Consider the following 14,258-nt stretch of genomic DNA (forward strand, 5'->3'; position numbering starts at 1 on the left):
AGTTTGCCCACCATGACTGGGAGTGCTCGGTCGGCTGAACCTCCACCCCCGACGTCGTAGAAGTCTCGACACATAGCGTAGGGAAGACGTAATCCTTGTTGTCGGCTCCAATGGTGAATGTGACTTCCCCAAATGGGAGTTGGTCCTTGAAAGTTTCTCCTAAATGCGGGAGGTCGAGCGACTGGTGGGTTGATTACTTCTGGCTCTGAGTCCGTCCCAGAGTCTTCCCCTTCCTCCAACTCTATAGGTTCCTCATCTTCTTCGGGGTCCTCCTCTACCCATCCTCCATTGCCCTGATTCGGGTAGTAGGGATCCCCTGGTGGGTGGAATCCAGCCATTATGTCTGTGCGAGAATAGAGATATGAGAATTGTCTAGAAATTAAAACATGCAAATCTAAACATGTAAGTTAAACTATTGTATTTACCAAATACTCCTATAGTATTTAAGTTTGTATGTTTGATACCAGTGTTATTTTGGTAAGTTTTGACTTGTTGCTCACTACGACCATTCCTCGTCATACATTAGTCCGATCTCGGATAAATATAGTTGATCAGGCTATATTCGTCCCAAATCCGATTACATATTCCGAGGCCTAGTCGTAGTGTCCAACTTGTCTTAATACTTCTTGTATAGTTCTAACTATGAAAATAAATTGTTGTATGCATGTATTTGTGCTTTTACGACCCAAATAATTTAAGTTGAATGAAACGCGGTTTAGGTGTAAAAACGTTTTGTCAGAGAGTTTTAGTCCCTATGCATTTATAGTTTGTATATCTTATGTGGTTCGATATACTTAGTTCACTATAAACAATGCTCTGATACCAATCTGTGACACCCCCAAACCAGAACGGCGGAATCGTTCGAGGGCGGATGACTTCATGTAGTATCGTAACAGTTGAATACATAGTAAAGAAAGTAAAACAACCATCATATATATAATTTAAAAGTTACATTGTTGAATGATACTTGTTTCAAAACAAATTACAATATGATGACAAAATGAGTTTTAAAACCGACGCCTTAGCGTCACTTCTCCAAAAGCTGAAGTTTACCTGTATTACTGAATCCCTAAGAAATACATGTAGATTTGAAAGAGTATATCAGTATTTAAGCTGGTGAGTTCATAAGTAATTAATGTCAATGTTTGTATAAATTTGAATGAAATTGTTTGTAGATGTTTGAAAACTCCTAGAAAATCTCATATTTCCTACTAGTATAAAAGTAGTCTTCTACCAAGACCCGACTGTTTTGAATGTTTGCTTCTAGAAATCCAATATTTGTCCATAAGTGTGTGGTAGTTTAAAAGTTCCAAAACTGTAATGAAATAGTGTTTTTCATGCCAAGAATAGTAGATTTATGTATGTATAAAATCACTAAGGCATTTGATAACCCCGTAAATCAACGTGTTTTTAATACTCCATGTGAGTTTTATAACCATGCTATTGACCCAGACTGTCTGTAACAACGTTCTTCAGGCGTTGGAATGTTATGACGTTTGTCACCCCAGACCTGCCGGTCTAACTGTAGCTAACAGTTTAGGTGCGGGATTGTCAATCTCGTATAGATCTATACACAAGTATCACGCTCTCCCTACAAGAGATTATGGTATATAATACAAGACTTTAACTGCATACTTGAAAGTACGTGAAGTTGAATGTCTCACAAAACTTAGTATCAAATAGATTTACGTATGAAAAGTCCATTTGTTCTTGTATATGAAAGTATTTCCTTGATATAGTATTTATAGTATGTAAAATCTAATGAATATCTAGTAAACTATACCTATTATAGTTTTTCCAAATGTGTGATTCGTTTGTATGATAAACCCTAGAGTAGTGTCGACTTTGTATGTAAAATATAACATTTGTAATAACGTTATTGAACATTTATACTCAAAACATGAATAAAGTGTTTGATATTTATGTAACAACATGTTTCATTCCAAAAGGACAAAGTGTTATCGTGACATGTTGTATGAGAACGTTCTCGTATGATAGTTATAAATCACATATGATTGATTTCCTAACAAAAAGCATAGCAAAAGATTGATGTTTTTCACACGAGGATAATCGTGTGTTTACTTGTATTCCCCCCCCCCCCCCTTAAAAGTGTATAAAAGCATTTACAAAGCATTTGAAAACTTAGTTGTAGGGGTATGAACTCACCTGATAGATTGAAGAAGGTGAGACGAAAACTGAGCAGAACTTCGACTTGATAAAGTTGATTTCTCGGGATTCCCAAGAATCTCGGGAGTGTAAAACCTTCCTTTGGAACTTGGATGTGAAGACCGGGGCTTCGAGATGGCTTCGAGGGTTTAAACGCAGAGCTTCGGCATGAGAAAGAAGAGAATTGAACAATGAAACACGGAACCCTTTGAGCTCTATTTATAGCCCAATTTTTGGGTCCCACGTCGTGGAGTCGATCCTATCCCCTTCCATGGACGAGACGTCTGCTGCCAAGCCTGAAAACCCATCAGTCATGGTCCCACGTCGTGACCATCTGTGCCACGTCGTGGCCAGCCTGACAGCCTCAGATTTTTTGTCTCGAACTTGTAAAATCCATAACTTCTGCGTACGAGCTCCGTTTTCGACGTTCTATATATGCACGCGTAGGTGAAAATATGCTCTACAACTCTCGTTTAGATTTCGTCGGCTAATTTTGATTTTATTTTTAATTAATTATTTTTAACAGGCCGGGACACGAAAACTCCGTCATAAATCCATAACTTCTTCATCCGACGTTCGTTTTCGTCAGACTTTTTACCGTTGCACTACTATTGTTGAGATCTTCGATTCTCATTTAGGTTGTTTCGGCCAAAAGTCTCTCGATCTCTATTTCGAGTTTTTAGCTGTCTACTGCTATATCCGGAACTTGAAAAAATCATAACTTCCTCATACGAAGTCAGATTTGGACGTTATTTTCACGTACGTTTACGGTTTAATGAAATCTATAACTTTCATTTAGATACCTAAGGCTAAAAATTATTGTATTGAAACTTCGCGTTTTACGTTTAACAATATTGACGGTTTTGCTGTGAATCTTAGGTTGGTCATAACTTCTTCGTTATAACTCGGATTTTAGTGTTCTTTATATTTCTGAAACCCTTGACACGATATCTATCATTTATGCAATCCAGTAGAGATTTTTGAACATTTTATTTTTGACGATAATTTCATTATATCAAAAGAGATTACAATTCTTGACTTTTTAGGTCATTACATTGATTCGAAATATCGGGTTGTCACACATAAAATTCAACACCATAATATAACATTCTCGGAATGTATCTCGGTGGCCATATGATAGTTGAGAATTAACAAACTCTCATCTTCCATCAGTGATAATCAATACGAAATACTCACTTAAACTAATAATATGATTTTTGAGAGAAAACAAGATCAAAAACAATAACCTTCATTCTAAAATATATTCACATTTTAATATATACTATGTACGAAATAGTAGTCAAAATCCATGAATCAGTAGTCCACTTCTACTTTATAATAGTCAAAAATATCAAATAGTAGTAATATATATATATATATATATATATATATATATATATATATATATATATATATATATATATGGGGATGATCAAATGAGAACACTTAAAAGGTTGAGAACGCGAACAGTTATGGACCAATCATTTTATGAGGGCATAAATGAAATTTTACCATCTAATTAAATTATGATTTCCTAAATTTTAGTGATTATGATGACAATTACCCAAAATATCTCATTTTTTAGATACTATTCTTTTAATGAACCAATAATTAATAAAATCATGATTTAATGTTTATCTAAGAAAACGTTTTTTTTTTCTTTCATTTTTCATTTTTATGTTTCGTTTTTAGCAATCAAATATCAAGAGAATGAATAATTTATCGGTTTACCTCATTCATTATTATTTTTTTAAAAATATCTTCATAAATAATGATTTATACATTTCATTTTAAAATAAATAAAAATGTAAATTATAAATGAATTAACTCAGTTGTATTTATGAATACACTTGTAAATCGTAAATGAATAAAACCCGAAAAAAAGATTATAAAATCAACTAAAATGGTAATCATATATAAATAAATAAAACACATTTCTATTCATATAAGAATATAATTATAATAAAAAAATGAATAAGTTACAATATATATATTTTTTTGACACCAAAACTAATACTACAATTACAATCATAAATGAATAAAACACATTTGCGCTCCTTCCAAGAGAGGTATTGGTGTCGGTGTTTCATTTGGTAAATCTCCCACCTCCCAGCATATGCATATTTATTCATTCTATCTGCAAAAATTTTAAAGAAATAATTATGTACAATTATATAGTCATTCACATATGAATACAATGGTATTCACAAATGAATAAACTGGTATTCATAAATAAATACAAAATAAAAAATAGTGTAAAAATTATCATTTCTTCATAAAATGAATACCCCTAATTATAAATAAATACACTTATTGATCACACATGAATACAATGAATACTCTTAATTATAAATAAATACACTTATTGATCACACATGAATACCCTGCTATTCATAAATAAATACAGTCATTCACACATAAAAACACTGATATTCACAAATGAATATCGTGAGACATAAACAAAAGAGAAATCCACATCAAGCCTTAGCGGATTAATAGAATTTCGCCGAAATAGTGATTCTGATTAAATAAATAAACCCTAAGACCGAATGATTTCACGAGACATACGTATAGAAAGATCCGGTCAAATCCACAACAAAATTGCATCACCAATGACAATTGAATCGCCTGGATTGCATAAAAGAACCCTAAATGAATTTAAAATAACAAATCGGAAACTAAAATGAAGCAATTACGTGGTAAAAGGCGATAGTTATAAGAATTAGGGCTTTTGTGGAATAAGGGTAGAGTAACTAGAGGGATATCGTTTGCAGGATATCAAAATCCAAGCATCGGGCACCAAAATTCTCGCATCACGATGCCCTAATGGTGCTGCTGTCCACCCATTCGCTTCTCCGACATCAGATTCATCTTCTCCGGCTGCTCCGCCTCTTAGCGATGGAGACGTTCTTCCTTTGCCTGTCGATCGACGTTCGTCCTTTACGTGTCGATCGACTGTGTCGATGATGGTGACATAAGCTTTTGATTTCTATGAAGATAATGACACCGAGAAAATTGAAAGGCGGTGTGCCCTAGGTATATATATATATATATATATATATATATATATATATATATATATATATATATATATATATATATAGAGAGAGAGAGAGAGAGAGAGTGAGAGAGAGACGAAATTGAAAGGAAAGAGTGAGAAGTTATAGGAATTAAATAAATAATCAATTACTATTATACCCTTTTCACTATTTCAAAGTTACACTTCAATACCAATAAATTCCATAATTTACATAAATGGTCCGTCTAATAATAACCTTAGATTTGAATATTTAGATGGTCTAGATTTGTTCTCGCGTTCTCAACCTTTTAAGTGTTTTTATTTAATCCTACTCATATATATATATATATATATATATATATATATATATATATATATATATATATATATATATATATATATATATATATATATATATATATATATATATATATATATATATATATATATATATATAGGTTTGGGTCGAAACCGTAGACTACGGTTTGGGAATCCGTAGATTATAGAGAGGATATCGTAGACCGTTTTATGGTCTACGGTTTTGTTTTTGAAAATGAAAAAAAAAATTATACATCCAACGTAACCGTAGGCGAAAATGGTGAAACAGTTGCGGATTTGGCCGACCTACGGTTTTATGGACTATTTTGGGATAATTGTTAATTTTTGAAAAGTAATTAGGAGATTAGGCTAGTTTTACAATTATATATATTTTTTAAAATATGCATGTTTGCACATTTGAATGTTCATATATATGCATGCATGCATATTCGTGTTTTTTTTTTTTTTCAAAATCAACACAACAATGAAACTCTAATATCAACGTTTAAGAGAATGGTAATTTTAAAACGTCAAAGTTATATAGAAAACATAAATATGCACGCATACATATTTAAAAAAAAATAGTTAATTTTTTTTAGTCTAAATATGGTTTAGACATACAATCTGAAAAGTAATTGTGGTTTTGGTTTTGAAAAAATGACGAGCCGATTATGACTTTTTAAAATTCTTGTAAATTTTCTAAATTCTTAATTCATTTATAAAGGAAATATTTTTTTTGAAGGAAATTAATTAAAAGAATAAAACTAAATGAGAAATAAAATTTTCCTAAAAATAATTTTTATTAAGTATAAAATTCTAATTACTTTCTTTATTTAACATTACAAATTCATATTGATATATTCAAGTTCATGAAATAGTGGTTCGTTTATAAAATAAACAGTCCAAAAGAAATTGATGACCAAAATAGACAAATCATGTAGACATATAGTTGGTTACACTAAATGCAAAATAAATTGAATTGTCTATACCTATTTAAAATAAAATCTTAAATCTTAAATCTTAAATCTTAAATCCTAAATAATTAAATTCACAGACGAAGCATAAAAGTGTGTAATTAAGAAATATTTTAAAGAAAGGGGAATTGGGCAATAAAGAAATATCTGGTGATGCAAGGCGAACACGTCTTAATGCACGTGTAGTAAATCGAAAGGGCATTTTTGTCATATGCTCTATCGTTTCATAAAATCATAACCCTTCCCAAACAACTCTTCCAACCCCCGTTTCACAAACAACATATTTTTCAACAATTCTAGAGAGAGAAACAGACAGAGTGTGTGTATGTGTGTGAGAGAGAAAGATAGAGAGAGAAGGCGCAACAACTCTCTTGTATTTGTATCTGGCGCGTTGGTAAACTAACAGTCATTAAAGAGAAGTTCCAAGCCCATAAAGATCAAGAAAGAGCCAAGAAGAGAGAGAAAAAGTAACCTAAAAACACACTGAGCGTGTCTTTTTTTCAAGAAAGATACATACGGAGTTCTATATATATAGAGAGAGAAAGAGATAGAGAAAGAAAGAGAGAAGGAGAGAGTGTGAGAGGGGGGATGCCCTCAAAAAACCTCTTCTTTCTCTCACTAAAAAAGGCGATCGGAAAACCCAATAGCATTTGTTCATACGATTTGGCCTTTTGGGGTTTCAGTATATAGTGTTGATAGATTATATATATTTATTTACACACACACACAAGACACAACCGTATAATTGTATAGTTATTATTTATATATACATCTTTATAATCGTATAATGGAGATGTCACAGTCCGATCCGGTTACTGAATGGAATACATCAGGAGGCCAAACAGGGCTCGAAGGTAAGAACACTTGCATTATCATCTCTCAATCTCGAATTTTGTTGATTCAAATGCCAATTTGGGTGTTTTGATGGTGAATGCAGAGCCTATGTGGCAATTAGGGTTGGAATCATACCCTGAACGGCCGGATGAGGCCGATTGTATCTATTATTTGCGGACAGGGTTTTGTGGGTACGGTTCTCGCTGTCGGTTCAACCATCCTCGTGATCGTAGTTCGGTAAATATCTTCAAAACTTTCCAATGTACTCATAATGTGTTTCTTCATGTGATCATCTCTGTAATCTGTGTCTCATCAAAAAGCGAAATCGGTCTTTGAAATTAATGGATCTGTGTACAAATCGGGTATCCCAAGAGTTTTGTGAGGTTATCGTTCGTTTTTATTTGGAAAAACGTCGTCATGCATTGGGTTTAAGCTTGGTTTGATGAGTTTTGCCAGGTGGTCGGAGCTATGAGGTCTGCCGGAGGGGAATACCCACAGCGGATTGGGCAACCAGTGTGTCAGGTATTCATTAAAGTTCTCACAAATTTCAATCCATCAATGATTCTTGCTGTGTATGATGCATTTAGATACCTTTTAATGTCAAAAAGATCCCAATCCTGTTACTCAACAGTTTACGTCCTAGATTTGAAGTTCTTGCTCTGTCAAATGCTTGTTCTTACAAACACATGGGTTCTGTTTTTAATGGGATCTTTTAACAAGATACATTTGTCTTTTACATTACTTCCAAAATGGAACTTGAGTTTAGTTATTTGTTTGTTTGTTCCTATATTGGAAACGATTTTAGTTATAAATCGTTGTGAAACTTGAAGAATTCATATATAGATAACATATCACATTATGTCATCTTTAATGACATTTTCTAACGTTTGAACATGTATTTGTTGTATACCAATCATAGCACTAGACAAAATGTTTGTTTATTGTTGGAGTATTTAACATGCACGTCATATTCTTGTTGTATAACATTTAACATGATTGTGTGCTTATTTTGTTTCCAGTATTACATGCGAACAGGAATGTGCAAGTTTGGTGCTTCATGCAAGTATCATCATCCAAGACATGGAATCGGATCATCAACCACAGTGGTACTAAATATGTCTGGATACCCTCTTCGTCCTGTAAGTTGTTTCTTCTTTTTTATCTGATCCATTAAAATGTTCATATATTTTATTATAACTTATACTCTGTTTTTCACAGGGTGAAAAGGAGTGTTCGTACTATGTGAAAACAGGGCAGTGTAAGTTTGGGGTGACCTGTAAATTTCACCATCCCCAACCAGTCGGCATTACTCCATCACCACCACCACTACCACCACCACCACCTGAATCTTTTTCTCCTATGGCAGCTTCTGTTACATACCAAAGTATGCAATCTCCTGTTGCCTCTTCTCAACAGTATGGAGTGTTTTCCGGCAACTGGCCGGTTTCCAGACCTTCTCTTCTTCCCGGATCATATCTCGCCGGAAGTTATGGTCCTCCGGTGATGCTTCCCCCTGGAATGGTCCCATTTCCAGGTTGGAATCCTTACCAGGTATCTATCTATCTTTATAAAACTTTGTTCTCATTTGTAAAAAAAGAAAGAAAGATGAAGTACTAAAAATGAGATTACACAGGCACCTGTAAATCCGAATAGCAATGTTGGAGGAGGGTCGATGTATGCGATAAGTCCTTCTCATTTATCTCCAGCAGTTCCTTCATATGTTTCAATGGCGGAATCTGCGTTTCCAGAGAGACCTGGTGAAGCGGAATGTCAGTATTATTTAAAGACGGGGGACTGTAAATTTGGTTCATCATGTCGATACCATCATCCACGGGAATGGAATCAGCCAAAGACAAACTTCATGCTTAGTCCCATGGGGCTTCCCCTTCGTCCAGTAAGTATCTTTACACTTCCATGTTTTTTCATTAAACCAATGGTTTATATATACATTTTTTTTAAAAACAAATTTCAGGGTGCAGCGGTGTGTACACACTATGCCCAAAAGGGTGTGTGTAAGTTTGGACCATCTTGCAAATTTGATCACCCAATGGGTGGAGGTGGGACATTGAGTTACAGTTCATCTGCATCATCACTAGCTGACATGTCAGTTGCACCATATCCTGTTGGGACTTCCATTGGAACTTTAGCACCTTCATCTTCTTCATCCGACATTGTTAACAAAAACAAAGATGGTCTTTCTACCAGTACCAGTATAAGTATCGCTAGTGGTTCAGTGGGGTCCAGTCTGTCACAGAGCATGCCACTTTCACTTTCTAAATCCTCCAGTGGTGCTGATTGATGCCTCCAATGCCACATACAATACATTCCCAAAAATCACATTTCATCAACGGATCCTAACAAACATGCCATCCATCTTTTCTTCCTTTTTTTTTTTTTTTTTTTTTTTTTTTTTTTTTTTTTTGGTTTTGGTTTTTGTGACAAGTTCTTTCATTAGGACTTGGATCTTGTTTTTTAGTGGTTTACATATTTACATGGCCTCTCCCTCCATTTTCACTTTCACTTTCACTTTCACTTTCACGTTACAAATAATAAGCCAAAACCAAACGCCCTCCCACATAAATATATAGCTAGCTAGCTAAACTTTTGAATAACCACAAGGAAGAAAAACGAAAACAAAAAAGAGCATTATCCATTGGAAAGGTGGTGTCTATTTATGTTGTGTATAGGAAACAAAAACGATGAAGGCCTGTTTCCTTCTTGATCTTCTGTTGTGCTTCCCTCCCCTCTGGTTATTTAATCTGAAAAGTGAAAAAGTGTTCTTGAAATGTGTTTTTCTCTCTCCCCTCTAATTGTTTTGTGGGGAAATGGATTTAGTTTAGACAAGTTGCAATAGAGTCTTCATGATATGATGAGATGTAAGGGGGGATTATTATTTGAATAATTTTATCTTGGACACCAAAACATTGAATATGAGACGAGAAGCTGGGATTTTGTAATCTCTTGTTATTACCATTTTGTCCGTTACCAGTGTTGATGTTATATGTATTCTCTTAATTACTGCATTTGAAGTTGGTATTTGTTAAATTTTCAATCACCTTTATCTATATGTAAAGCTGATTAGCATAATATCATGTTTCCAAGTTCAAACTTAACGGGGAAAAAAAGGAAAATCGATGCAAGTGAAAAAGAAAATGGTGTTCATGAATTTCATTAAGGAAAATCGATGCAAGTGAAAAAGAAAATGGTGTTCATGAATTTCATTAATGAAAGGAAAATGAAGGAAATTGAAAGAAAAATGGTGTTCTATGAGTTTCTTTATGACATGCAAGGATTTGGAGAGAAATATATAAAATCTTTATAATTTTCTTTTATTTTCGTTTTTCTTACTTTATTTCCCTCTTTTTTTCTTTGCTGAAACCTTTATGCAATATAAATTTGCATTTGAGTTTCGAAACTCACCCTCTTATTTGTCGGTGTAGAATAAGAGTGGCCCACAAAAAATCGTCCATATGTTATATGTAGTGGGGTTTCTTCTAATCAATCAAACTTGGTCAATGAACAAGACTTTTTATTAAAAATTAATATCTCTCAATGAACAATTCTTTTTCACGCATTAAGATAGATAAAAACTTGAAACTCTTTAATCCAACTTTGTTAAGATTGCAACCATTATCTTTCCATCATAGCAAAAACTATTTCAATCAACAGAGCAGAAGATCGGTCTTTGGATCCGGTCCCACCGCATTTGCTTTGGTCCAATCCTATTATACTAGAAATATGGTTGACCTCCGTCCATTACATTTTTCTTTTATCATAAAATACTCAAAGAATATGTAAAACAGTAAAAGATCTTTTGTACATAATTTATAAATTATTATTAAAACAACATTGTAATATAGGTCAATTACGTGCTTTATCTAGATATTTTAGTGTTTTAAATTATTAAAAGATATTATCTTTTTGAATAAGCTGAAACATAAAAATTAAGTTATATAAAACCTATAAATTAATATCAATTTAATATGTATAACTAAAATCTACAAAGATAAGTTTAATACCAAGTTTGTTTGATGTAAAATATTGGATAGAAGTCTTAATATAATAAGACAAGGGAAGAAAAAGTTTATCATCTCAATTGTTATTTGGTTTGACAATTCAACAAAAGTTTCAACAAAAATAATATAAATTAATACAATCATAAAAGTATTATTTTCACGGATCTATAACTTGAAAATAAAATATATATGTAGAAATACAAACATTTTATCTTGGTACTAATCATTTTTTAGCTTTTACCAAAAGGTCAAACACCAACTCCAACAATGATTCAAAGGGTAATCAAAGTCATTTTCATAACTCCATTAATACTCTTATATAATCTTTCGTGCTTCTGCAAGCAATCTGCTGGAGTCCATTTTTTAAAGTCAATTATCATTTTCGGAAAATCAATTTGTAATTTACTTTCCTTAAAATAATGACTTCAAGACTTTCAAGGGGTAATCCCATAATCCATATTAACAAGCCGTGTGGAACTCAAGTACTTACACGATCTAGGCGGCTCCACCACAACCACCGACCACCAGCCACCAGACAAACCAAAGCCCATATTACATTATTATTATTATTATTTTTTGGCAAAATTACATAAGCAATTGATGATTTCACATGTGGTGATGTGGATTATAACATCATACGATTTAATCCAAATATAATCAACTTAATAGTCTACAACATTTAAGCAGATAATCTCAACAATGATTTTGGTATTTTACAACACCATGGTCAGTTTCAATTACCTTCTGTTCATGTTATACACAAGTTTTGTCTCTCCAAAAAAGAAACTATCAAAATCCTTTTGAGAAGTAAAAAAGATAGAGCTTTTGGTTGTCCAAGAAACAAAATCTTGTGTCTAGTTCACCTGATCAGATTAAGAAGTTTATGTGGGTCATCAAAATCCATACTGATAACAATCACAGGGACGAGAAAGAAAAATGCACCTTCTGTTTTTTATTTTTCTTCTTCTTGTTCTTTTTCTTCAGTTTAATTGGTTTCACTTCCATTTCTTGGTCTTCTTCAATCATATCCTGCCACATTCAGAGTCTCACTTAAACATGGAAATTTACAGGAAAGATGATGACAGACAGCTTTTCGTAAGTGGATGATGAAAGCACCTCATAGTCGCCAAATGAGTTTACATGCTGTATTCTCCTTTCCGAATTTGAAGCATTGCCTGCATACAGCAGCTTGCATACATAAACCACAACATGATAGATACTACACCAAAATATGTATTTTCAAAATTAGGATGAGGATCATTACTTGCTCTAACAGTCTCTTTAGCATTTTTCACAGCCAATTCCACAAGTTTGGGATTAATAGAAGATAATCCACTAGGTTCCTGTGACTTCCGTTCCAGAAACTTGGCTAACGCAGCAGCTTTATTAGTTTTCATTGGTCCTCCAGGGTGCGCCAATCTGCAAGAATTTGTTTTTCCCAATTGTCAGCATAATAACTCAATCCAAGTATCCAAAGGCAACAAAAAGAGTCCTCCTACTTTGGAGGAATATTCTTATAACTCAAATTCAAACCAGAGATACAACTTTTCCTAGCATTTGTATATCGAGTTCAATAGTTTCTCACAGAAAATTCAGCAGATCTACCTAAATCCTTACATCTGACGAGAAATAAGAAGAAAAAGGAGTGAGAAACAGAAGGAAAAGCAAAGGTTGACCTAGGTTGAGATCGGGAAACGGTGGGGAGTGGAGATGGAAGAGGTGCAAATTTGCTTCCACGAAGAGCCTTTCGTTCATCCTCTGTCAGCCCCTCCATGTGGATCGGTTGTTGAGGGGATGAAGAGGAGGTAGCCGAGGAGATTGTGTCTGTAATTTATTAAGCGGCGGAGGGGGAGGGTTGAACTTGAAGGTTTTCGATATCATTGTCCCTTCAAAATCAAATTTGGGGAATTTGGAATTGGATTGGATGGCCGATGGGGTTCGTCGTTGCTGGTATTACATTTTTCTAATACCTATTTTGCCCTTCTATGTCATCTTCAAAAATCTGTATTTTTTTTTTTTTTTGTTTTGTTTTGTTTTTTTCATTCCTGGTTATTAGATAGTGATATTCAGTATTGGGGTTAAATGAAAAGAACAACAACAGAAATAAAACAACCTTACCGAAATTAAAATTTGATATTAAATAATTTGTGTTTGGTTGGGTCTTTGGTTTTCTCATTTCATTTTCGGTTCGACTTAGATTGAACTTTGTTTTTACTTTCCGAGGTTGAAAATCAATATGAGGAACACATGAACATTATTCACTCTAATAAAAGCGGGAAATACTCCAATCGGGAGTTTCATACATTTTGCGAAAAGAATAGTATCATACATGAAAGAACTTCACATTTACTCCCCAACAAAATGTTTGGTTATTCGAGATAGTTAATTGCATGTTGAAACAATATGTGGGGGAAGCTTTATTGACTATTTGTTATGTGAACAATAGGATCACTAGTTCTGTAATTCCTACCGGTCCTTATGAGTTGTGGAAGGGAATACAACCTAACCTAGACTATTTGAGAATGTGAGGGTGTGTTATTAGACACCTGATCCTAAGAGATCCAAATTGGGAGCTTGAGCTATGAAGATTGTATTTATTGGATATGCATCGAACAACAAGGTTTACCGATTATTTGATGACGAATCAGGTGTCGTCATAGAATCCAGAGATGTGGAATTCTTCGAAGATAAGTTTTCAAAAGATGCCAATGTGGAACTAGCTCACTTGGTAGAGATGTAAGTCTCTTAGATTGTCATGTATATTTAGTTATTTATAACTATAATTATATCCATTAAAACTATATTTAAATGAAAATTTAACTATAAAGTATGTGTTTGAAATTTGGTTGTTTAACATGGAATTTGATTAGGCTAAGATATTGTTTGGTATGGAGTAATTGAATATGTAATGGAGTGAAGCATTATGACAGA

At 33.5% G+C, this 14,258-nt stretch overlaps 2 protein-coding genes across 2 annotated transcripts; one reads left to right on the forward strand and one right to left on the reverse strand.

Moving 5' to 3' along the window:
• Nucleotides 1–6,738: 6,738 nt before the first annotated feature.
• LOC145165656 (zinc finger CCCH domain-containing protein 34-like) lies at nt 6,739–10,281 on the forward strand. The gene is made up of 7 exons (XM_079084438.1): nt 6,739–7,331; nt 7,415–7,548; nt 7,768–7,833; nt 8,331–8,450; nt 8,530–8,862; nt 8,945–9,205; nt 9,284–10,281. The coding sequence occupies exons 1-7, from the start codon at nt 7,265–7,267 to the stop codon at nt 9,608–9,610; spliced, it is 1,308 nt and encodes a 435-aa protein (XP_078940564.1). The 5' UTR covers nt 6,739–7,264; the 3' UTR covers nt 9,611–10,281.
• Nucleotides 10,282–11,952: 1,671 nt separating this feature from the next.
• Nucleotides 11,953–13,232, reverse strand: LOC145165657 (E3 ubiquitin-protein ligase). The gene is made up of 5 exons (XM_079084439.1): nt 13,004–13,232; nt 12,592–12,746; nt 12,444–12,502; nt 12,270–12,356; nt 11,953–12,190 (listed from the first exon to the last, which is right to left on the reverse strand). The coding sequence occupies exons 1-5, from the start codon at nt 13,099–13,101 to the stop codon at nt 12,182–12,184; spliced, it is 408 nt and encodes a 135-aa protein (XP_078940565.1). The 5' UTR covers nt 13,102–13,232; the 3' UTR covers nt 11,953–12,181.
• Between the last annotated feature and the right edge of the window lie 1,026 nt (nt 13,233–14,258).

This window comes from Lactuca virosa, chromosome 3 (genome assembly GCF_052849685.1).
Source record: "Lactuca virosa cultivar CGN04683 chromosome 3, Lactuca_virosa_CGN04683_v6, whole genome shotgun sequence".
In the NCBI taxonomy this organism is placed as follows: Eukaryota; Viridiplantae; Streptophyta; class Magnoliopsida; order Asterales; family Asteraceae; genus Lactuca; species Lactuca virosa.

Coding starts and splice junctions, on each gene's coding strand:
- LOC145165656 (XM_079084438.1), top strand. CDS start 7,265: ATGGAGATGTCACAGTCCGATCCGGTTACTGAATGGAATACATCAGGA. Junction 7,332..7,414: donor AGGCCAAACAGGGCTCGAAG/GTAAGAACACTT, acceptor TGGTGAATGCAG/AGCCTATGTGGCAATTAGGG. Junction 9,206..9,283: donor TGGGGCTTCCCCTTCGTCCA/GTAAGTATCTTT, acceptor AACAAATTTCAG/GGTGCAGCGGTGTGTACACA.
- LOC145165657 (XM_079084439.1), bottom strand. CDS start 13,101: ATGGAGGGGCTGACAGAGGATGAACGAAAGGCTCTTCGTGGAAGCAAA. Junction 12,503..12,591: donor TAAAGAGACTGTTAGAGCAA/GTAATGATCCTC, acceptor TGCTGTATGCAG/GCAATGCTTCAAATTCGGAA. Junction 12,357..12,443: donor ACTCATTTGGCGACTATGAG/GTGCTTTCATCA, acceptor TGAATGTGGCAG/GATATGATTGAAGAAGACCA.